We start from the raw sequence: 24650 nt of genomic DNA, 5'->3' as shown, positions 1-24650 counted from the left end.
GGCTAATTCTATATAAATAAATAAAGTCTTTGTTCACTTAATACTTTTTAAAATTCAAAGCTTGCATTATTGATAGTGTTATGTCTCCTAGACATTCCTTAGGGTAGAATAAGTAACACTTAAAGCTACTGTTGCAAATCTGAGATTTCAATTATTATTGAGACTTGAATATGAGAATATTATAGATTGCATTATCTGTGTTTCCACCTGGTGAAATGAAGTTTCTGAAACAAAAGTAACTTGCAAAATGCAAACTTGTACTTTATATTTTATGGAACTTTGCTTTCAAAAGAGATTTATGAAATAATGAAAGACAGAAATGGCAAAATATTTACTCTTATCTGTATTAACAGGACTTTATTTGTATGGAATTTTGTATGTATTGTCATAAGAAAATTTTTGACTTAAATTACAACCAAAATAAAGTTAATATAGATGAAGATTTCATATTACCTATTTTAGAATGTTTAAGAAGTGTGTTTCCAAAAGATGAAACAGAATTTAGGACTAAAGAGGTATACATTTTGTGAAGAAAGGTTCCTTAGAAAACTCTTGTCACCTTAATGTGTCCTAGTATTTCCAGCTGTAAAATTGTTAGGATTCTGGATTTTAAAAATAAAACAGGTATTTTAAAAACTAAAGCTAAAATTTTAGCCTTTAGCTTTTTTTCTCTTTAGGAAAGAGTAAGGTTAAGCAGGCCTTAGGTTAACATAAAATATTCCCTAAACAATAGCGAAATCCTGTTAAATCCAGGAATATTATGTGAATTCTGCAGAGTAAAACAAAAATACTGTTTACTAAATTATAAAAACATTAGGGCAAGTATAATAAGTCAATTCAGATAATTCATACTAATGCTAACTTAGTAAACCATTGAAAACCTTATTCATATTTGTAATAAGTGCTTACATTTTTCTTTTTCCGTCTCTTGCCTGCTGTTCACTTCTCTCCTGTCTCTGTCTCTTTTGTCTGTCTCTCAGTCTGCCTCTCACTCTTTCCTTTCTCTGTTACTTTGCCCTCCCCACATCTTTTTCTCCTACTTTCTTTCCTTCTTCTTCCTTTCTTTTCCTTTCCTAATCTGCATTTAAAAATCTTTATTTTTTACTAAAAATAAAATCGTGTGTATTGAAAATTTTGTAACTATTAGGTGTAACTACACTTTGCTTTGGTACTGCAGATAATTCAGTAAAATTGGATGTTACTTCATTTTATTTCAATCTGTTCTAATCTCAGATACTAGTTAATAATAATTCCAAAACATTATTCTTTCCATTTGGTCAAAAATAAACTAAGAAAACACAATTTTGTCTTTTAGTATTCTTTCCAAATTTCAGACTGGGGAGATGTTGATGTAATCTCATAGTGAATCTATCACACAGTTTAGAAGAGTCATCATCAGGCTTCCTTATTTTTTCAACGTTTTATCAAATAGCCACTATTGCCTTTTATTTTATAGTAGAAGGAATGTTGCACATCTTAATTTTCTTGAATATTGCTTTCACAGCATCTCATATCATCTCCTATAGTTTCAGAGACTGTCTACGCTGTCTGCAAGCAGCTTCATAAATCCACTTAATAAATCAGAAACACGCAACTGCCATAACTATGATCAGCATGATCAAAAGTCTACATGTCTTCCATGTATGAATTAGATGTATGAGCTAGATGAATTTCAGTTTTTTAGTAACCACAGAGGGTGAATGTTGAGAGAGTCCTATAGCAGATGGGGTTATGGGTAGGTGTTGCTACTGCCAACTAAGAGTAGGCACAAAGCCAAGGGGCAGAACTGATGTCAAGTGGTGCTATATTCCTCTCCCCAAGGGGATGGTCTCTGTTATCACTGTCTTTTGGTGATTCCTCATTGATAGGATTACTGCCTATGGGCCTCCCAGAAAGAGGGCTGTTCTTCCCTACCTACAAATATTTCAAAAAGAGTTATTTTCATGAATCAAGCCTGTATATATAAAGAGTATGTTAACAAAAAGGGAATGAATTGAGCCCTTTTCTTCATACACGGAAGACAGATAACCTTTATGCCCTTTTTGTTAACTTACTGTGTATTCATACAGACATTTACCCATTCCCTCACTTAAATACCACACATTCTAGATGCAGGAGACAGAGTGCCCTGCTGGGTTCCTAGCACTGTACACATATATAACATGGTAGTTGGGATAGAGAGCTGCTGGCTCTCAAGAAGCTCACAGCCCAAGACCTAATACATGGGGTACTATTGGAGCACAAAGGAAGAACACTTACCCCAGATTTCTGGGGAAGTAGGGGTGGTAGTGTCAGGGGAGTCTTCTTGCATGATGGGGCATGTACACGGACACCTGGGTGATGATTAGGGTTTGCCAAGGGATGAGTGGAGGAAAAGTGTCCAAGGAGAGAAAACAGAACATTCGAATTCCTAGAATCAAGAGAAAGAGTGGCTCTTTCATGGGAACTTAATGTACCTCAATCAAGCAGTTGCAGAGGAATTGCAGATGATGCGAGTATAAGTGTAGAAAGCGAAGGGATTTTACAATAGTCAAGAAGTGTTGACCTTTACAACTACCCTGTGAAAGGTATTAGTCTTATTTATAGAGTAAGTGACTAAAGTAAAACTAAAAAATAAGAGATTAGGCTATCTGTGCAATTCACAAAGCAGAGCTGAATTTCTCCTGAAGAAGGCAGAGGTTAAGCACAGATAGATACATAGATAGATAGATACACACACACACACACACACATATATAAGAATATATATATATATTTGAAATGAAGCAAATATGGATTTTTAGATTTGGTTTATTTTAGAATTAATATGATTGTGTGTCTAATAAAAATTTTCAGAAATATTCTTCTATCCCTCTAATGTTTGTTTTATGCAAATGAGTTTTAAAAGGAGATAAATTAGTGTTTGCATTAGTATTATTGGTTTTATTACTTTTGCCTCCAAAGTATTTTATGAATATGAGTTCTTGTTATGCATATGTTTTCAAATAAAAGCATCTGAGTTTATTAGTACCAAGAGCTCAATATTAGCTTTTTATGATTAGAGATGCAAAGAAGTTAATAACATGAGAATGCCATTTTGTGATTCTCCAAGTCAAAATATAGTTATGATGAGTTAAAGAGGGAGATAGTATTTGAAGATAAATAATAATGCAAAAAGCATGAATTTTGAATTTTATATAATTCAACTCTTGAACTTCACGTAATTAAAATGTATGTTATAGTAGAATCTATTTAGAAAAAAATGATGAAGAAAAACAAATTATTTTCACAAAACTCAGCACATTTGTTACTTATTTGGGAAAGGGAGTGGTTATGATCTGGAAGGGACATACAGGGGTTTTGGGGATAGGTAATGTTTTTTTTTTTTTTTGGCCTGTGTGGCAGTTTTATGGCTGTTCACTTTTAACTAGCTTATAACTTTGCATAGTTGCAGTTTCAGTAGTACATACATAGTTTTTTGTTTGTTTGTATGTTAGATGTGAAAATGTAAAAAATTATACAAATGTAAAAAATTACTTTTAGCAAGAATATACACATAATTATACTCACCTAACAAGAATCCTTATGTTTCTACTTGAGAAGACATAGCAAGAAATTTATTAAATGATTCTCAAAAATACCTTCTCTGCTTAATTTTGACATTACATTTGTCTATAATTATATATTATTTAAACCATTATTACTATGTACTCAGTAGACCAAAACCATAAATCTGTATGTTAGTAACATAAAATTGAAACAAGAATGTCCTTAAAGATATGAATATTTCATTTACATATTTTTGGGCTGGACACTTTAATATATATCCTTTAAATTACTTTAAATATATCCTCAAAGAATATCAGTTTGATAAATTAGGTGGAAAAGACTATTCTCAGTGCCCATGGAAACAGTAGTGTTGATAATAAACATTCCTGTTTGTTAATTACTAAACAAGCTGCCCTTTTTATGCAGTTGATCTTACTATGATTTTGTTAAAGTATCTGTGTTTTCTTTGACTTGTTCTAGGTTTGTGGAAAACACTAAACTTCAGAGAAGCAAATGAGATGGGTAAGATATAACAAATATTCCATTTTAGAGAGATTCATATAATAAACACATTTAAGGAAGTTATTTTTAACTGACAAATTTGTAGATAAAAGGAGGTAAATTTAAGATTTTAAATGTGCAGAATAATTTTATTAATTTTCTTACTTTCTAGCCAGATCTATTTGATGAGATTTCAAACACAACCACAAATACAATTTTAATAACAAGACAAGCTAATGAAAGCATAGTTCAATACAGGCTGATATGTTTACATGAAGTAAAAAAAATGGAATTATATTGACATTTTAATGGAGGTAAACATAAGCCTAAACAAAATATGTATTAAAGATATCAAAAACTAAAGACAGAAATTTATAGTAGAGAGGAATTCTAAGAATTCTAGAAAATATGATAGCATATACAAAAACAGAACAAAATTCTAAGAAAAAATTCTGTTTAATAGGTAGAAATTTGTCTATGAAAACTTAAATTGCTTAGAAAGAAATCAAATCTAAGAGTATAGACAATGTATTTTAGACAGTACTTATAAATGTCAAAGCCTTGTTTTATACCTCAAAATGACAAACACTGAATTAAATTATAGTAAGTCTATATGGATCTTCTCAGTTGTTCAAAATACGGTTGTTTTCTATATCAATGAATCACTAAACAGGATGATTTAGGAATTAATGTAAATAAGTCAACTATTTATTTTGGATATTTTAATAATCATAATGAGTATACAACCTGCAAATATCTGATCTGGTAAGGCAACTGATTTAAGGGCACTTGGCTTATGTGAAGGTTCTCCTTCAATTCACTCAACTCTTAATCTCGTAGATGTATTTCAAAATTCAATTCAAACATCACCTCATTTGCTCAAAAGTGAGTAAGATCATGAATTTTGGTGTCATATTTAATTGTGAAATTTACCTCTAAGTTTCAATTTCTTCATCTATAAGAATACATTGATTAGTAATATCTACTTTATGTGAGTTGTTCTGTATATAAAATTCAAAAATACATAAAAAAAACAGCTAATATTTCCATGCAATAGATCCACTAAAATATCAGCTTCCTTTCTCCCCCAGGTTAAGCCTTCTTTCTATCCCAGCTGACTTGGTTTGGCTATCCTCTCACTTGTTCTTAGCATCTGAACAAGCATTGAAAATTACCCAAATCCTTTTCACCCAGTCACTTGTAAGCTCTCAGAGCTCCATATATTCTTGTTGTATAGCTGTGCTGGATATGTTATTCAAACTTAATAATGTCTGTTGGAGGAATCAATCACTTAAATTGGTAGAAGTATCACAGTCCAATTTCAATCAGTCATAGCTGATGAAGCAAGCTGTGTTACTCCTTTATGTTATTGGAAAAAAAAAATTGTGAAATGAATGGACAAATATCTCATTCCTTTTAGGACAACTAAGACCATTCTAACATAGAAGTGAGTCTTTTTTGATAAATCTAAAAGAAATTGCTAAATATAGCACTTACTTGTTCTTGATGCTGGCTGAGTGGTCTAGAGTGGACCAATCTTTCTGGCAGTTTTCGGTCCAGACCATGTCCATTTTCCAGACGAGACTCCCTGGGTTTATCAAACCAATCTGTTTCCTCACGACGCAGATGATAGGCTTTGGACACCAAGGAAACATCACACATTGCAACGGCAAGTAATATAGATGATTGAGGGCAGCAGATGTTCTGTAGTACTAGCATGCACTAGGCTTGTTAACCATACATGCATTTCAAACACATTTCCCATTAGGACTAGAAAAATTATTTTTGTTATTACATCAAAAATCAAATTATGTCAAAAATTTTAAACCATAGAATAGCCTAGAAAAAATGACGCACACAGATGTTCACAATCTCAGAGCAAAACAAAACAAAATCAAATTTCAAATCAAGAGAAAAAAGAAATTTAGATCGTGATAAAATAAATAAATGAACAAGTGATCATTCTTCAAAAGGGTCATTCTACTTAACCTCAGCCCATCAGTTCCCACATCCACACATTCTCTCCCATACTCTACCCACAACCCACTAGTAAAAAAAAAAAAAAAATTTAGGATGGGTTGGTGGGTGCAGCAAACCACCATGGCACATGCATACCTATGTAACAAACCTGCACGTTCTGCACATGTATCCCAGAACGTAAAGTATAATAAAAAATGAAAACAAAAAAGGATTCCTTGTGTATGGAAGTTTCTGTCACTTTCCCACCATTACATCAATCCAGTGCCAATAGGTTGTTGCTGGCTTTAACATTATTTTTTGAAAATATGACATTTCTATGACATTCACAACGAACAAAAACATTTGTTTCTAAGAGAATTCTGGTGTTATTGTTAGGAACATGTGCGCCATGATTACTTAGTAGCCTAATATTAAAAATATCTCTTTTATAATTGTTAAATAAAAATAAAATGATTATTTTTTGAAGAGAAGCACTGATTTAGTTGATTGAAGAGTTGGTTGCATGCTTTTTATACTTACACTGTGACAAAATTTCACAGCATACCTTTTTGAAAATGCAACTATATTTAAGGTACACAATTATTATTTTAAATTAAATTTCATTCATTAGTATTTCATAGGTCTTTTCAAGATATTCTATAATGACTGAACATCTTATTTTCCCTAATATACAGAATTTGCCTTTTAATAAATTGTTTTATTCTTTGTAAAAGAATCTCTAATTAACAGTCTCTGGAAATACTTTGTTGCTTCCTAAACAGTAGAAGGAACAACGCTTCTCAAGTGCTTATCCTTTGTTGATGATGCTTAGATTAGTTGATGATGTTGTCAACCTCTACTTTCCTAAACTCCAGCTTTTAGAAGGTCATACAATATACTCTTATTTTTCTATCTGCATTCCTCACTATCATCTTTTCCAAAACCTCCTCCCAATCTTTTCCCCTAGGCCATTTCCATCATTTCATTGCTGCTGGGACTGGCAAACCCACAGCATATGTACTACTAGTCACCTCTATACCTCCTGTGGTCAACACTGCTACTTAACCACAGCATTTCCCTCCCATAATACAAAACGAACAGTGATGTGTCGTGGGTTCATCAGTCTTAGATTTCAGAAAATACATTAATACTTATCTGTTTTGTGATTGCATACGTACTTGACTGATCTCACCTATTCTAAGCTGCTTAAAGGCAAGGCTCATATTGTCCTTTTTTTTTCCCCCTTCCCTCAATACTAAAATCAATGCCCTGCCTAAGGCATAACATCGAATAAATATTGGCATGAATGAAGCACAGAATTAGTCATCAACTAGAAAAAGTAGTTAACATCCTAATTATGATAAACACATTTAAAAATAAATGTTAATTTGTCCTTTGAACCTCATTGATGCAGATATTTTTCACAATCTACTCAATAATTATGGTTTTCCAAAGTCTTAATTTGAAACCAAGTGACTGAACTTACCAAGAAATTTAGTGTAATAGACATTTGACAAGTAAATACAAAACAAATTCATTATTTAATCATTCATCTCTTAAAATTTATTAGATTATTCTCAATGACATTGACACTACTTTTGTCTTACTTCTTATAGGATTTTATAGATTTCTCATGAAAATAGAAAAATAATTTATACTTATTTTAATAAATTAATATCCTTTATAATGTAGTACATGATTTCATTTGAATGTATAACTTTCTTAATTGCATTTGAAATACAATTCTTTAAAATGTGTGTTTTGTTTGGCTGTGTCTATAGAAATAAAGTAGAAGTTCAACCTGACCCAAATTCTGTCAATTTATTGCCAATAATTCTGATTATGTATTTTGATTTTCTGTTATTTTTTATAATAACACTATGTGTAACTGAATAAGGATGACTATCATCCGTTGCACAGGAGTTTATAATCAACCAACAGCAAGTAGATGAAATCAATCTGCTTTTGTATTGAATTTTGTTTTCATTGTTTAGAACCAGTTGTATATAAATGCTAATTGTTTATAACTGTCTCACCTTTCATGGTAAAATCTAAGTGAAAAAGTAAATTTTATAACAAAAAAATTCTGAATTAGTTCAAATCATTTGAAGGAGATTAACAATATCTTTTTTTAAAACTTGGCATTATTTTGTTGAATTCTTAAAAGTAATATATGAATAAGTTATTTCTGGATCTAGTACTGTCCACAGGCTACAGTTACATAAATAGTTTAATTCTTCTCATATTGGTCAAATATATATACTTTAAAAAGACTGTATATATTGGAGGACATGAGATGAATTACATTTTTTTTTTCTTTTTGAGATGAAGTCTCACTCTGTCGCCAGGCTGGAGTGCAGTGGCGCGATCTCAACTCACTGCAACCTCCACCTTCTGGGTTCAAACGATTCTCCTGCCTCAGGCTCCCAAGTAGCTGGGACTACAGGTGTGCGCCACCATGCCCAGCTATTGTTTGTATTTTTAGTAGAGACGGGGTTTCACCACGTTGGCCAGGATGGCTCGATCTTTTGACCTCATGATCCACTCGCCTGAACCTCCCAAAGTGCTAGGATTACAGGCATGAGCCACCAAGTCCGGCCTGTTTCTAGCTTGCCTCAAGCTAAAAATATTAATAAATATTAAGCAACATAAACTGTCTATATAGATTTTTCCTCAAGAAAGATATTTCAACATCAACGAGTCTTTTTGAGTATATTAATGACTGTCTTATATCCTATAACTTACAGAGTTTAATTGAATTTGGAAAAGCACACAACAAATAGTTTGAAAGCAATTAAATTTGTTTTGTTCACAGGATATTAAATAACCTGTAGAATGTTATACTGTTCAAAGTTATCTTAGTACATTCAAATATAGATATAGCATATATTTGCTAAAAATCTGTTAAAAATTCCTAATACTTCATGAGTTAATAAATGTTGGGAATTATTGATTGGAAAAAAAAGTAGTTTCTATTTTTTTAAAATACTGAAGTAATTCAAGATTTCAAACGAAAAGTAGACCATTACTCATTAGAATAAAAATAGTATGTTTATGTGATATATAAACAAAGAAAATATATAACATTTTACTACATACATCATTTAGAAGTAACCACTACAATTCACACACATACCATTACATATATAAGTCATATATAATTGTTATAGTTTTCCTGCCCAAATTTACATCAACATAATCTTTATGAATGATTTCCTTGTCTGCTTAATTTAAAAATATTTTTTAGTTTAATTTCATTTAAATTTTAATCGCTTTACTTATTTGGTATCATCTTTACACACTTCATAATTTTATATGCTGCATGGTATCTCATCCTCTATTTTATCAAAACAATGTTTTTCACACAGTCTTTGATGATTATGACCTATACATCATTCAAACATATAAAAGGGAAATAGAATATTCTGTTATTTTTATATGGCTGTACACATAAGAAAATGCCATATATCAGGATATATAGAAACATCTAAATATCTGGCAGCACGTGGACAGAATATATATGATGATAAATCAATTTGTCAAACTCTCTTTAGACATATGCTCATCATGTACACACCATCTTAAGGCATTTCGTTATGCCATAGACCCTCTAGGGGTTTTGTTTGATTATGTTATTTTATAGACATGACTATTGAACAATCTCTTTACTCTTCTGCAATTGTCATTTTTTATGTATAAAATGTTTATAAAATGTGGATTGTAAAAAGTAAGGAAATATTAAAGACTGTTTCCACATAATATCACAATTCCTGCTATGTACATTTATTCAAATAATCATCTAAATAAAGAACCCACAAATGAGTATTTTATTCAATTAACTAATTGTCAATAAAAATGGTCAATCCAATAGCCTGTAGAGATGAAAACAAATCAGAAAATGACTAATCTATTTGAACTTCACAAACAAAAGCAGTTTGTCCTCCTTCAGATACAGCGATTACTTTAGTTCAATAAAAAATCTATTAAAATTCAGGTTTGAATTTCTAAAATCCAATTCATCTAGACAAAGATGTAGGAAAAAATTCCTTTTCACAAAAATGTGTATTTTCCCGTGAGTCCTCAAGAAGGATGTTAGGTTTAAAAGGGGAGATGTTCATGTTAGCTTAGTTCTTTGGAGTCTCTAAAGGAAGGAAATAATAACGCTTTTATTTGATCAAACATATATTATTTCCAAAACTCCATTTACATCTCCATTCAAATGTAAATGAAAGAAGGTGAAAAAAAAAAGGACCAAGAGTCAAGAGTCATGAATCCTCTTGGTATAGGCTAGCCTCTTCACACCTTTGTATCATTTCTCCCTCTTCTTCAATCCCAGACTTGGACTGCATAATTTTCAAAAATGTTTATGGTTGTGTATCTTTAAAAACAGAGCTACTTAAAATGAGTTTTTAGTTAAGCATTTACTGTATTAAAGCACTTGTTTAACATGGAATTCTAGCAAGTCAATTTAGGGCGAAAACATGGGATGATACAAACAAAACAAAACAAAACAAAACCAAACCCAAGAAACCAAAGGAAAAGGCTAAATGGGCAAACCAGGAAAGTTTGAACTCTAAATAACTAAAATCACAAAAGAAGTTTACAAGGTTTCAATTTTAAAGAATACTTCATACATACTAATACAATTATTTATTTTCATGTCTTATTTAGTACTAAACTTCCTAGCATATAATGCAAAATTACAAATTTGTAAATAATAGTATTCATAATGAGAAAGATAAAACAGAAATCTTTTATTTAAGAAAAATAACAAAATTCTACATTATACTAACATCAAGAACTTATACAAAAGTTCTCAAAAATAGAACATCTTCTGAACTAATGAACACTGATCTCATAAAGATGCCATAAATGATTTTCTATTACAAAGTCTATCAGAATAGTATTTCATGGCTCTAAACTTTAATAATTCCAGAAACTGAAAGAAACTGATCAGTAACTTTTAAAATGTATTTTAAAAAATGAAAGAAACATACAATGAAAAACTTTTCAACTATGGATTTATAGGATGACCATATTTTATTGACAGAATTATTTGATAATGGTTTTAGAAAAGCAGACACCAAACAAATCAAGCAAACAATCAAGAAACAGAACAATAAAGGAATAAACTAAAACTAAATAAAGAAAAGCATGCTATAGAATCTATACACAAGATAAAATTTCCATTTACAAGAAATAAAATTGAAGTAAACATGCAAAAGACACACCAAGAAAAGTAGGATACATCTCTGGAGAAGGGAAATTAAACATGCAGAAAAATAAGAGTTTGAGTTTTGAGAGTAACAGGGTAGTTTGAGGCCCAATTTACCTTCACTGTCTGACATGGCATGTTGGAAGTCATCCATGATGAAGGCTATGTCACGGTCATAGCCTCGAGTCCGTGATTCTTCCCTCATGTGTTGCTGAACTTCAGGCAATGAGTGGCTTGATCCAAACTGATCCCTGGTGTCTGCAGATATTGGTGGCAGGGGTCCAGCTGCAGCCCTGGCCATTCCCATTGGCTGGCCAACAGGACTGAGTGGGCTTTCTTCTTCAGAATTCTGGGCCACAATTGGTATTCTTCCTCTACTTTGACTAATTGGCAAACTGGTCGGCTTAGTTCTGGCAGAGGATGATGCGTGACTAAATGAAACATCTAGAGCTTCAGCCTCTTGAGCTTTCAGTCTTAGGGAAGAGCTAGAAGAATCCCTTTTAATCGATAAATCAAGCCCATAGACAGAGGAAGGTCTGGAGGAGGGTCTGGACCTGCTGCCACTACTGTATGGCTTATCTGCTTCATCCTGCAAAGCTGAGCGTATGGTATTTCCTAATGTGCCTAGTCCTGTGCCAAGAGAAGATCCCATAAATTTCTGTTGGTCTGTAATATTTTTTCTGAGGCCAAAAGTGATGTCATCTTGAAGAAGCCTTGCCCTAGAGGAAATGCCACCAATAGATGAAGTGCTAGAAGTCATATAGCTTGAATAGTCAGGTTCAAGGTCTCTACTTTCTTGAATAGGTGAAAATTTTGACATTTTAGGGTCAATTAGTGATTTCTTATGCTTTGACTGCTTTTGATAAAGTATGGCTGCTGGCAGTTGTTTTGCTGCTTGCTTTTCAAGTGTGAGTCTACTGATGCTATACTTCTCAGATTTTGGAAAATGTCTATAGCTAGTATCAGCATGGTAATAATGAGAAAGACCAGCGAGGTGATCTAAGCTCTCTGTCCCTCTACGAAATTCCTGTTTAATCTGATGTTTCAGAAGCTTTAACTCATAAGGATCCTCCATTGGGTCTTCCTCCGCCTTCACATAACTATGCAATCTAGAGGAAGACTGTAAAGGTGCTAGGAAATCTGTCACTTCTTGAGACCGGCGTGTCTCAGTGGTTCGAAGGAGACGGTCTGTTTTTGACAGATCCTTTTCATGAAGGCTAAATGCGGTGCTTAACGCCGCTGTTCCTTTGGTGATCTCTCCAATGTCGTCAATTAGGACATAATTTCGTGGAGTATGGTGATCAATATCTGCATAGAAAGAATCTGCGGATATGCTTGATATTGGACTGCTTGCCATGCTACTTCTTTCCTCCAAACCTATTCTCAAGTCTAAACTATTGTACTTACTACCAAGATGGGAAACAGCGTATGTGTTATCAGTAGAAACAGGTGCTATCATAAGGGGTTGGTTGCGAATCACTTCATAGTTTGAGGTTATCTTGGGCTCCAAATATAATGTAGTTTGCCGTGGCTTCTGTTGTATCACCATCATCTGTGAAGGTAACTGATAAGAAGGCTGTGGGGTTGGCGTAGGTTGAGCTTGAGGTGTGAAGGACATTGTTGCCACAGCTTGGAATGTTGGCTGAGTCTGATAAGGTGAAACTTGCTGATGGTACAAAGTTTGTTGCTGAAAATGAGATTGTTGGGTGTATGAGGTGGGTGCTTGGGTAGGAAGAGCAGGGGAAGAGTATTGGTATTGTGTGTAAGGACTTGTCGGAGGAACTAGTTGAGATTCTGTTTGGGTTTGTGGTGGTATAAACTGGCTGAATTCAGTTTGGGGAGCAGTTCTTGGTCGCTCAATGCCATGCTGACTTTCTATTCGGGCTGGTCTTGTGCTACTTACTTCACTGTCAGACATGTAATCACGATCCTCAGCTACTCCCTGGAGGTAAGCTCGTTCTCTCTTTTCTCTCTCCTTTAATAATGCCTCTTTCCTCCTGTTAATTCCCATTTCCAGGTATCGTAGCTTGGCGTCAATCTCCTTTTCTTCTTCATCAAGCTCTGCTTGTTTCTTTCTAAGCTTTGCAGATTCCCTTTCCACAAGATCAAGCTCTCTGTCTATGTCCTGGAGAATCTTGGCTCGTGCCATTGTGTTGGTTCTGCAGATCCTTCTCCTGGAAACTGTGCCCATTGTGCTGAATGTGGATTGAGTTCCTGTGGAAATCTCCTCAGGAGGTGGATTTGGCAGAGTTCTTTTAACTTTTTTCTGGGCTCCAGAGGGTGTCATGGTTTGAGAACCTTTAGTCTATAATCAAGTAAACAAAATATAGTACTTTATTATAAAGAAAAATAAAATAAAAACCAAATCAACTTCCACGAATTATATTTAATAAAAATGATTTCCCATATGATTTTGCTATCACAGCATGATAAAATAAAATATATACATATAATTTCAAGTACTGGTCACCAATACAATTAACTGAAAAATAATATTTTAAATAAATTGGTTAATTGTAACTCCTATAATATTAGCAGTTATAAAAACTCATTTTTCATCTAAATTAATATACATAAGATTATTTACTGAATCTATTTCCCAAGTGTTTTGTTAACCATCTAAAATTTAAATTACATTTGTTGAAGATGTTCATTTACCATGTGACATTGATATTACGCCTATCTTCTCATTCCTACTTTTGACCCCTGGAGTGGTTGTCATTCCTATTTTTTAAATTACATCTTCAAATTATCTAATACTTTTTTTTTTTCTAAAAAAGGGATAGTCTGGACTAATTTTCTATTTAATATTTCAAGATTTTCATGACTATTTGGATCTTATGTTTTCTTTGACTTTATTATCCTGCAGTATAGTTTCTTTTTAATACTCTAGTAATTTCCATGTGAAGCAAAAATAACTGACCAATAAAAATCCACTGGAACCTTTTAAAAAATCAGATAAAAGTATAAAGTTGGTGAGTTTTCAGATATTTTTCATTTTATTTGGTTAATTTGTCATAAACTTGCTTTCTAAGAATTGAAGGTCTTGAGAATCATACAATTTTAGAATATCAAAAGACATGAGAGATTGCTTTGAGCACTTATAGTTAAAATAAACTGATGTAATCAAAGTTACCTAAGTGTTCAGTGGCACATTTACAACTAGATCTCAGGTCTTTTGCTATCCAGTTGCATATTCTTTAAAAGATGATTTCTTTTCTTTTCTTTCTATTGTAATCCAAATACATTAATTCTCCAATTTTTCCCCAGTCACCAAATATTGAGGGCAGAAAACAGAAAAAGTAAGAGTCTATAAATGTTGTACCTGAAAATTGTACCTTATTAATTAGATCACATTTTTCCAAGACTCTGTACTTTCATTGTCTTTTAATTATTTCCAAATTCATTTCCTTGATAGTTTTTGTCTGTTTTCTGTTATCATATTTCTGCTCCCGTCATGTAACCCCACTATTTGTTCCCTTAATCGACATCATAATATGAAACAAAATCTTAAATGTTTATTGAAGTTTATGTGTTTCTAAAATTTAAAATATTTGGATGGAAATGAATAAAGGTTATGAATCTTTGAAATAAGGTAAAGTGACTTTGGTGCAGTAGTTTGTTTTTCCTCATAGAGCAATCCCAAGGTATATGGGGTATTGAAGTTCCCAAGGCAGCTGTTTGACATGTCATTTATTTCTTCCTACTCATCCTCAATTCTTTTCATTTTATAAAACACTCACAATTAAGTCACAGAATTGTTATAAAGATCAAGTGAGACAACTATGTAAAATACTTATTTCACATTACAGGTACCCATTAATATCAGTTCCTTTAAAAGTCTCTGTATTTCTATAGAAAACTATGGTTTCTTGATTAACCCACATTCTAGATCTCTACATTTTTTTTTCACTTGTAAAAAAGTGCACATGTAACATGTTGAATATCAATGGGCCATAATTAAATGGTAATAAAATAAAAATTAAGATCCTACAATAATTTTCTTGATATTTTTCCAAAATATTAACATGGATATGTCATGTTTTTTAAAAAGTTGTTCCACAACAACAGCTTCAGTCCTCTGATTATAATATTGTTCAACAGGAGGCTAAAAACTACATACTATTTGTTTTTTCTTACTATGTATGTGGTAGATCTGGTATATGCATAAGAATTTGAAAATTTAAAATGTTTACCTATTCTACATGATTATGATTATGAAATGGTTTGACAAAAGGGTATTTAATTGTGTTAGTCAAGATTGTGATGCCTAACAAAGATGCCATAAAAAGAGAATATGAAACGAAAAATATGACCAATCTTTTATTCTAATGTTTGGTGACTATCAGAAGTTTTAAATATAACCACTGATAACATTTTCATAGTCCAAAGAACTTAATAATGGTTGAAAATTCAAGTCCCAAAGAAGCCCAGAGTAGAAGCTATATTTGAACCTGGAAGTCACTTCTTTTCAAAATGCACATTACAAATAATTATATATTGTACGCATCTGTAAGGTAGGCTTGCACTTCTTGCGCTTAGGCGAGAAAAAAGAGAGCAAATACCGACCAATCACTATACTTGTCATATGCTCTTATGTGTTGATGGGTGCAGCAAACCAACATGGCATGTGTATACCTAAATAACAAACCTGCACATTCTGCACATGTATCCCAGAACTTAAAGTATAATTTAAAAAAAAGAGAAAAAATTATAGGTCATATCAGGAAAGTTCTACTGGGAATGAAAATGGAGGATTACTTGAGTATTGCAAAGGCTATAACCCAAAAGCCTACAGGAGCCAGAAGGTAATGGAGTGAATGTGTTGACCTGAGAATTTAAGTTCCATCTGTCAAGGCTGGCTCCAGAATATTGTTGCCATGAAGAAATAGAGACCCAGTGTGATGAGATCTGTTTCATTCAAGAGAAGTAGGAAATCCATATTTTTAAATTTTAGTCTCTATTTTAAATGGTTTTAAAACATAGTTCAGCCCAAAGAAACCAAGGCTTTTAGCTGCACTGACAGTTTGAAATAAATCTTTGTTCTAAAGAAGAGATTTATTTCTTTAGAAATAAAGAAATAAATGGATGCCCACTGAGAAACCATTAGAGGATCAAACAGCATTAATGGCTAGTTGAGAGAAAGCAATAGATTTTAAACAATGAAGGAGGATGTGGGAAGAATACAAGAGCCCTGAAGAAAAACTTCAGTCCTTTATTAGAGTTTTCTGTCATCATTTGGTTAAATTGTAATTATGATCATTCATGAATTTTCCTCCAGAGCATAAATTTTCTTTTAGATTTTCCCTAAAATATATAACTCTTCAATTCACTTAGACAGATATTTATTAAATGTCTCCTCACTTCAAAGCACTTTGCTAGGCACACTTACACAAAGAGGATCCAAACTATAGAACCATTAGAACCCCACAGATTTAAATTTCAGCATGTCTGTGAGGGGTGTGTACTATGTTTTAGGACTGTTAGTATCACTTAAGAGGGCAGACAGATATATAATAAAGAATTTGAAGTAATGTCTTACCAACTTATAATTCAAAAAGAACTGACTCTGACAAAGACAATAAAAACTTCTCAACTAAGTATTTAATTCTAATTAAAAAAACCTCTCAACTAGGTATTTATTTCTAATTAAATCAATATAACATGAAATAAGAGTTCAGAACTCCAAATACAGAGATAAAAGCAATACAATATTATTTATTTTAAAAAGATCAACATTGCATAAATAAAGTTTATTATGATTAAAGATGATGTAGCTGGAAGCCATGACTAAAGATGAGACAAGACAGTCTAGAAAAAAACTTGTTATTTACTATAGATTTCTGTGTTGACCAGCTCTTAAAAGTTGTTTTCAGATAGATCTGGTGCCTTTAATCTAGAAAACAAATCGTACTAAATATACTGGATATATAAATTTAAAATATTTTAAAATAGCTGTGAAAATAGACAAAGAGAGAAGAACAAAAGAACCATAGTGATAAAATAAAGGTTGAAGAAAGACTGGGAAAAAATCACCAACTGTAGATTGCAACATCAATGAGGTAATCAAGCTAATAAGCAAATAACTTTCAGGATAAGGTTTGCTGTCCAAAGTAATTTTAAAGAACATTTTCCTTAGGAATGTTAATTTATATAATGCAATTTATACCATTTCTATATGGCAAAGGAAAGGAAATTTTGCTTATTTTGGAGTGTCAAGAATATTAATGAAAATAATAAGTAAAGTACCTAGACACATTATCCTAAGTGACTTAAATATATGTATACACATTAATTCATTGTCAAAATTCTCTGAGCTCAACATGAGGATGATAAAAGAAGGATCTGTAGTTTTTTTAAACATTGAAAAAAACTAAAAATACATAGGGGCTATTGTTTAAAGTCCTAGATGCTAGACCAAAATTATTCATCCAGTATTATATATAATAAATATGAAAACATTCAATTTATTGATGTATTCAAATAGTTGTTAAGTATAATTCTAAAATGCATTGCTCTAGATGCTAAAGGCATAGATACAAGAGACACTAGATGGAACAAATCTATACTTTGTCCACAAATAACTAATAAATTATGAATATTTTTTGGGAAATTGTTGTTTGAAGAAACTACCTCACTATACTGCCCAAAGCAACGTATAGATTCGATGGTATTTCTATCAAACTACCAACAACATTTTCCACAGAATTATAAAAAAACTATTCTAAAATTCATGTGGAACCAAAAAATTGCCCAAATAGCTAAAGCAATCCTAAGCAAAAACAAACAAACACAAAGCTAGAGGCATCATACTATCCAACTTTTTAAAACTATACTACAAGGTTATATTAAACAAAACAGCATGAAACTGGTACAAAAACAGACACATACAACAATGGAACAGAATATAGAACCCAGAAATAAAGTTGCACACCTACAACCATCTGATCTTCAACAAAGCTGATGATAACTAGAAAAGGAGAAACGACTCTTTATTCAATAAATGGTGCTAGGACAACTGGTTAGCCACATGCCAAAGATTGAAACTGGACCATTTCCTTACACCATATACAGGAATCAACTCAAGGTGGTGTGAAAACTTGAATGTAAAACCTACAACTATAAAAACCTTAGAAGAAAACCTAGGACATGCAATTCTGAACATGAGACTTGGCAAAGATTTCTTGAAGACGACTCTGAAAGCAATTGTAGTAAGAACAAAAGTGGACAAGTGGGATCTAATTAAAGAGCTTCTGCACAGCAAAAAAAAAAAAAAAAAAAAACACAAAAAAAACCCCCCAAAAAACCAAAAAAACTATCAACAGAGTGACAGAAAATCTATAAAATTGGAGAAAATATCTGCACACTATACATTTGACAAAGGTCTATTACCCAGAAACTGTAAGGCACTTAAAAAAAAAAAAAACAAAACCCACAAACAATCCGATTAAAATGGGCAAAGGGCACAAGTAGACATTTCTCAAAAGACATACACATGGCTGACAAGCAAAAGAAAAAATTCTCAACATCACTAATCATCAGGGGAATGCAAATCAAAACCACAATGAGATACCATCCTACACCAGTCAGAATGGCTATTATTAAAAAGTAAACAAAACAAAACAGATGTTGACTAGGTTGTGGAGAAAAAGGAATGCTTAAACACTTCTGGTGGAAGTGAAAATTAGTTCAGCCACTGTGGAAAGCAGTTTGGAGATTTCTCAAAGAAGTTAAAAGAAAACTACCATTTGACCCAGCAATGGAATTGCTAGGTATATACTCAAAGGAATATACATCGTTCTACCATAAAGACTCAAGCATGTGTATATTCATCACAGTACTATTCATGACAGCAAAGACATAGAATCAAGCTAGATGTTCATCAGTGGTGGACTTGATAAAGAAAATGTGGTACATATATACCATGAAATACTACGCAGCCATAAAAATGAATGAAATCATGTCCTTTGTAGCAACATGAATGGAGTTGAAGGCCATTATCCTAAGTGAATTAATGCAGGAACAGAAAACCAAATACTACTATAGGTGTTGTCACCTATAAGTGGGATCTAAACATTGAGTACACATGGATACAAAGAAGGGAACAATAGACACTGGGGTCTACTTGAGGGTGGAGAGTGGGAGAAGAGTGGTGATAGAAAAACTAGCTATCAGGTACTATGCTCACTACCTGGGCGATGAAATAATCTGTAGTCCAAACCCCTGTGACATGTAATTTACCCATGTAACAAACCTGCACATGTACCCTCTGAACCTAAAATAGAAGCTGGAAAGAAAAAAAGGAACTACCTTAGTCTTTTGCTAAATAGTTATCAGTGTCAATATCAAAGATATACTTCTAAACCATTCTAAAACCATCGCACTGCTAGAGAGACAGAGCAATATATATTTCATTTTATAAGTATAGAAAGCCATACCTACTGTCAGAAATAAATGTTCATCATGATAAGACCTTGGATTTTTAGATTTGTTCTCTCAACTAAGCAGGAAATATTTGTATGCAGGCCCTTTATTTAGATGGTGGAGATGTGGATTCTTTTTCAAACAGCAGAATTCCACAAAAATTTATCAATAAACAAGATATTTTGATACATACTCCTTAAGAGGTTTTCCATATGACACGACATAAGGTGAGTTAGACGAGTATATAATTATGTATATGTATTGGGAACTGGATAAGAGATAATGATGGATTAAGATACAACAGGAAGCCTGGTTCTTAAAGAATGGATGGTATTTAAACAGGAGAATGTATTCTAAGTGGAGGGAAAATATGAAACATAAATTTTTGAAAAATATGAAGGATAATCTGGTTTCATTTAGGGCTAGTGATGCCTTAATTCCTGTGAGATGGAAACACATCCAGAGAATGCTCTGTGCCAACAGAGACAGGAAAAATGGAAGAGCAAATACAGAAAAAAAAGCAAAAGTTCAAAAGCTAACTATATATTTAAATCTTTATTCATTTTCTTCTTTCACTGATGGAACAAGTAGGGCTGGTTATTACATACCAGTCAAATTAACTCCAATACCATATGAAATCCAGGGAAACCTTCAAACTATAAATGTGCAATCAGTGACAATGATTTCTAATGCAGTATGCTAGGTAGCAATCAGTATGGCTCTGTCAAAGAGAAAATTGTGACAGCTCAATTTAATTTTCTTTAATTATAATGTGGCACTCCATGTAGATAACACAGAAGCAATACATATATTCTAGCAGTGCTTGAGCAGAACATTTAATGTTTTCCCAGGACAGCCATCAACATAGTTTTGGCCATAAGGATGGAAAGTAGTAATATAATTTGTCAGGGATTCACATACCAACCATGGATATTTGTGGTCCAGCATCAATATAGGTAATTAATAATTTTTTTTTTTTTTTTTTTTGAGATGGAGTCTTGCTCTGTTGCCCAGGCTGGAGTGCAGTAGCGCAATCTCGGCTCACTGCAAGCTTCGCCTCCCCGGTTCACGTCATTGTCCTGCCTCAGCCTCCCGAGTAGCTGGGACTACAGGCGCCCGCCACTGCGCCCGACCAATTTTTTGTATTTTTAGTAGAGACGGGGTTTCATCGTGTTAGCCAGGATGGTCTGGATCTCCTGACCTCGTGATCCACCCGCCTCGGCCTCCCAAAGTGCTGGGATTACAGGCGTAAGCCACTGCGCCCGGCCGGTGATTAATAAATCTTTCTCACCCTTGACAGTAATGACATTTTGGACCAGATGATGTTATATTGTTAGACGTTGAGTTGCACCTCTGGCTTGTACCCACTAGATATCATCAGTATACCATGTCAATCAAAAACGTCACCATGCATTGGCAAATGTCTCCTGGAAGGAAAAATAGCCCTTGTTGAAAGACACTAATGCATGTGATATACTAGATAGTGTCCTCAGGCAGAGAATCCTGATTGACTATTAATTAATATATTTATTGATGATGAGAATCCTACTATTAGTTTATCATAGCGCCTTACTCTGAATGGGAAAAGGCTGACTTCCTAGAGTAACTAGAAATTAAATAGGGCCTTGAAAAGAGAATTGGATGGAATAAATGGTAAATGAAAAAGATACATTCTAGGTTATGGTAATGACAGGAGAAAATTAATAAGAATAGGAATGTACCTGATTATCTTGCCTTGTTATAAATTCTTAGGACCCTAAAATTAATCCCTTCATTATATAGAAAAATTCTTATTACATTATCACAAACTAATATTCAAAAGGTATCCAACTAGCTATTTTAATAATATAGTTTTATTAGAACACAGGAAGAAAAAAACCAAGATGCTTACAATTACTACAATGAGCATACTCAGTGAAGAAGATGAATCCTTCTAGCCTAACCCCATAAAAATCTTGAAAAACTGTTCCCAACTGCAATAATTATGGAAAAGTTCGAGTGTAAGGTATTGCCAGTCCGACTGAAAAATCATGTAAGTCCTAGTACATTGTTAAAAGTTGTCTGTTATTCTAAGTTTATAAGAAAGATCAATGATGCAATTAAAAAGAGATTAAAACCTTAAAAAAGAAAGTAATTATTTAGTTTGAGAAATTAAATACCAGAATCACTAAAGGAGATCAGGTGCATAGCAAAGCTTAATTTTAAAATTCAAGAAACTCCTGCTATCTTAAAAATAACTTAAGAAAAAAAGGAATTAGAGCAAAAAAAATCTGATAGCTCAAAAAAAGTAAAAAAAAAATAGATGGAAACATTTTTAATGAACAACAGACATTTACATACTGTTCACTGTAATAAATAATGAGATTAAAATGATGAATAAGACATGGTCTCCTCCCTCTAATTGTACAAGAAATTAAAAAGAACTTGAGAATAGAAAATGCCCTTAGGGTCACTTGTCCCATTTTATTTGAACTCTCTTCATTCAGGAACTGCATTGACTTTGAATACAAGAATAAGTCTTTTCTTTACCTTAATAAGAAGAGTAATACTTATACATACTATACTCCTCTCTGACTTTATTTTCTTCTGCTCTGCTCCTGGCCATTCTTTTTACGGTGTAAAAATCATTTAAAAAGAGCTATGTATGCCCCTTAAGCATTGGGAAGGGAACTGAAATATGCAGGGTATTTTTTGTTTGTTTGTTTCCAAATGAGAGGTCTTTAAAATATATAAATATAGTTCATTAAAGGAATTAACATATTCCTTTGATTTTAGGAATTTAAGTTGGGAGAGGATGATGAAGCTGTAAGGCAGGCATAAGGCTACAAATTAGGAAACATCCCTTTACACCTCCTTCCTTTTAAATAGACTAGAAGCAGAGTTTTACTCTCTGAAATGTCAATGAAAACAGCAATACAGCTTTTAGGGGTCCCCACCTGCACTCCAACAGCAGTAGCTTCCTGTTTTTAGATAAAATCACAGTTAAATACAGAAATATTCAGCAGTCTATCTTACGCACAATACCATTAGTAATGTGCTACCAAAATAGACCCATTATTAATCACCATCCCTCTATCCTCTGCTTCTACCCTCTTTGGATATAAAACATACATGTTTAGTGCAAAAGCTCAAGAATTTTTGTTGCTTTTTTTTTTTTTTTGAGATAAAGTCTGTTCTGTTTCCCAGGCTAAAAGTGCAGTGGTGCAATCATGGCTCATCACAGCCTTGATCTGAACTCAAGTATCCTCCCACCTCAGTCTCTGAGGTAACTGGGACTCCAGGTGTGCACCACCATGCCTAGGTTATTTTTATTTTTGTAGAGACAGGGTCTCACTATGTTGCCCTGGCTGGTCTCAAACTCCTGGGCTCAAGAGATCCTCCTGCCTCCCAAATTGTTGGGATTACTAGTGTGAGCCACCACCAGCCTATTGCTTCAATACATACAAAAATAGGAATGATAACAGAGGAGTGACCTGTGAATAAGGAAAGACTAAATGATACCATTCGTGAAAAAATACTTTCAACATGAATAAAATGTTTAAAACCCATTACCATTGCAATAGAGCACAGTGTCTTGCATACAGAAAACAAGACCATCAAATTCTTCAATTAGAGTATTGTGAAATTGTTTAATAATTGTTTCTATGAACTGAGGCAATATATAAGTAGCAGTATCATCACTATGGGACTATGTTTGAGTTATTAAAAATTATAGACATCTTTATTCATAAACAGTCTTGAATGTCTACTGCCATGAAACAATTTACCATTTGTGAATATAATTGAAAAAAAAATTAAAGTAGTTTTTCTCTACTTCTAAGATTCTAGTGGCAAAAAATGTGAGAGTGAGAAGCTAAATTACAGGACCCTATTAATAACAGAATAAAAAAAAAGTAATAGAACATACTTAAAAGTTGTACATGTATAAGTTATTTATCGAAGTCTAGTAATATAGACAAAATATTCTCTAATTGATATTGTGAAAACGGCACTCAGTGTTTCATCAAACATCTCTAAGCTTTTCCTTAATGCACCTCTTGTCCCAGTTTGTTTTGTTTTCTTGTTTAAAGTCATTGCTCTTGGGCTGAGCAGTCAAGCAGAAAACTAGTTTCTACCTCACTGGACAGAAGCATTAGAGATGCCAGTCTGTGTGAAATTTATTGCATTATATTTTCTGGAAAGTCCCAAAGAGATTAATTTCTTTTCTTTCCTAAAATCTGTATAAAATATTTTGTAAGGCCCTTTCAAAAGTTTTTTTAAGGCAAGCATTGTTTTTATATATGTGTGTATGTGTACATTTTCCTCCCTCCCTCTTTCCATCCTTCCCTCTCTTCCTTTTGCTTCCTTCCTTCCTATTAAATCGGAAGACTATACTACAACAAAGGGAACAACATATATTCTGTTCATATGGTTCCTGAATATAGTTCTGCTTAAAAGACAAAATATTTAGGTTTCCTTTTTCCTGTCTGGCAACTTCTTTATTTAACTATCACACACATACAGAGTTCAAGAGGAGCATTCACACTCTGTAACAAGAGAGTGCTTTAGTAAAAGATGAATTCTTTCGGATACTCATTTTTGTCAAATGGCAGATCCAACACCATAAGAAAATTAGGACCAATTGTACACTGCCTTTAGGGTTTTCATCTATAACTTTCAATATTTATATAATTAGTGTAGGTTTAAAGTAGTTATCACACATACGATCCTTGGTTATTTCGCTTTCATGAGATAACTACTTTTTTAAAAAAAAATCAATTTGTTAATTATCATTCTATGTGTGAATCAGAGGTTCTTGCTCTTTCCTAGAACAATCCATGTATGCATTCGCATTTCTGAATTTTTAGTCTGGGGCCTTGTCATTTCATAACTGGAAAATGAAAATGAAAATAGCTTTCTAGAAAGTGTCCTTACACTTGGCTATCTCTGAGGGACCACAATCTGCACGTCAATCCTTTTTCTTCTTCTCCAAGTTTCTCTACTGATGATTATATGGCATCCAAATGGTTTTGCCAGGATTTCG

The 24650-nt window shown here is 32.9% G+C and overlaps 1 protein-coding gene across 1 annotated transcript in view; it reads right to left on the bottom strand.

Annotated features, from left to right (window-relative positions):
* PCLO (piccolo presynaptic cytomatrix protein) overlaps positions 1-24650 on the bottom strand; it is a 409431-nt gene that overhangs the window by 151357 nt on the left and 233424 nt on the right. Inside the window, exons 7-8 of the mRNA XM_025379373.1 lie at positions 11321-13508; positions 5527-5663 (exon numbers count right to left, since the gene is read on the bottom strand). Of these exons, the coding sequence (XP_025235158.1) occupies positions 5527-5663; positions 11321-13508 (2325 nt within the window). The remainder of the gene's footprint in view (positions 1-5526; positions 5664-11320; positions 13509-24650) is intronic.

The sequence above is a fragment of the Theropithecus gelada genome, chromosome 3 (assembly GCF_003255815.1).
Source record: "Theropithecus gelada isolate Dixy chromosome 3, Tgel_1.0, whole genome shotgun sequence".
NCBI classification, from domain to species: domain Eukaryota; kingdom Metazoa; phylum Chordata; class Mammalia; order Primates; family Cercopithecidae; genus Theropithecus; species Theropithecus gelada.
The sequence above is the reverse complement of the archived record's forward strand: the minus strand, read 5'-3'. Positions and strand labels throughout refer to the sequence as shown.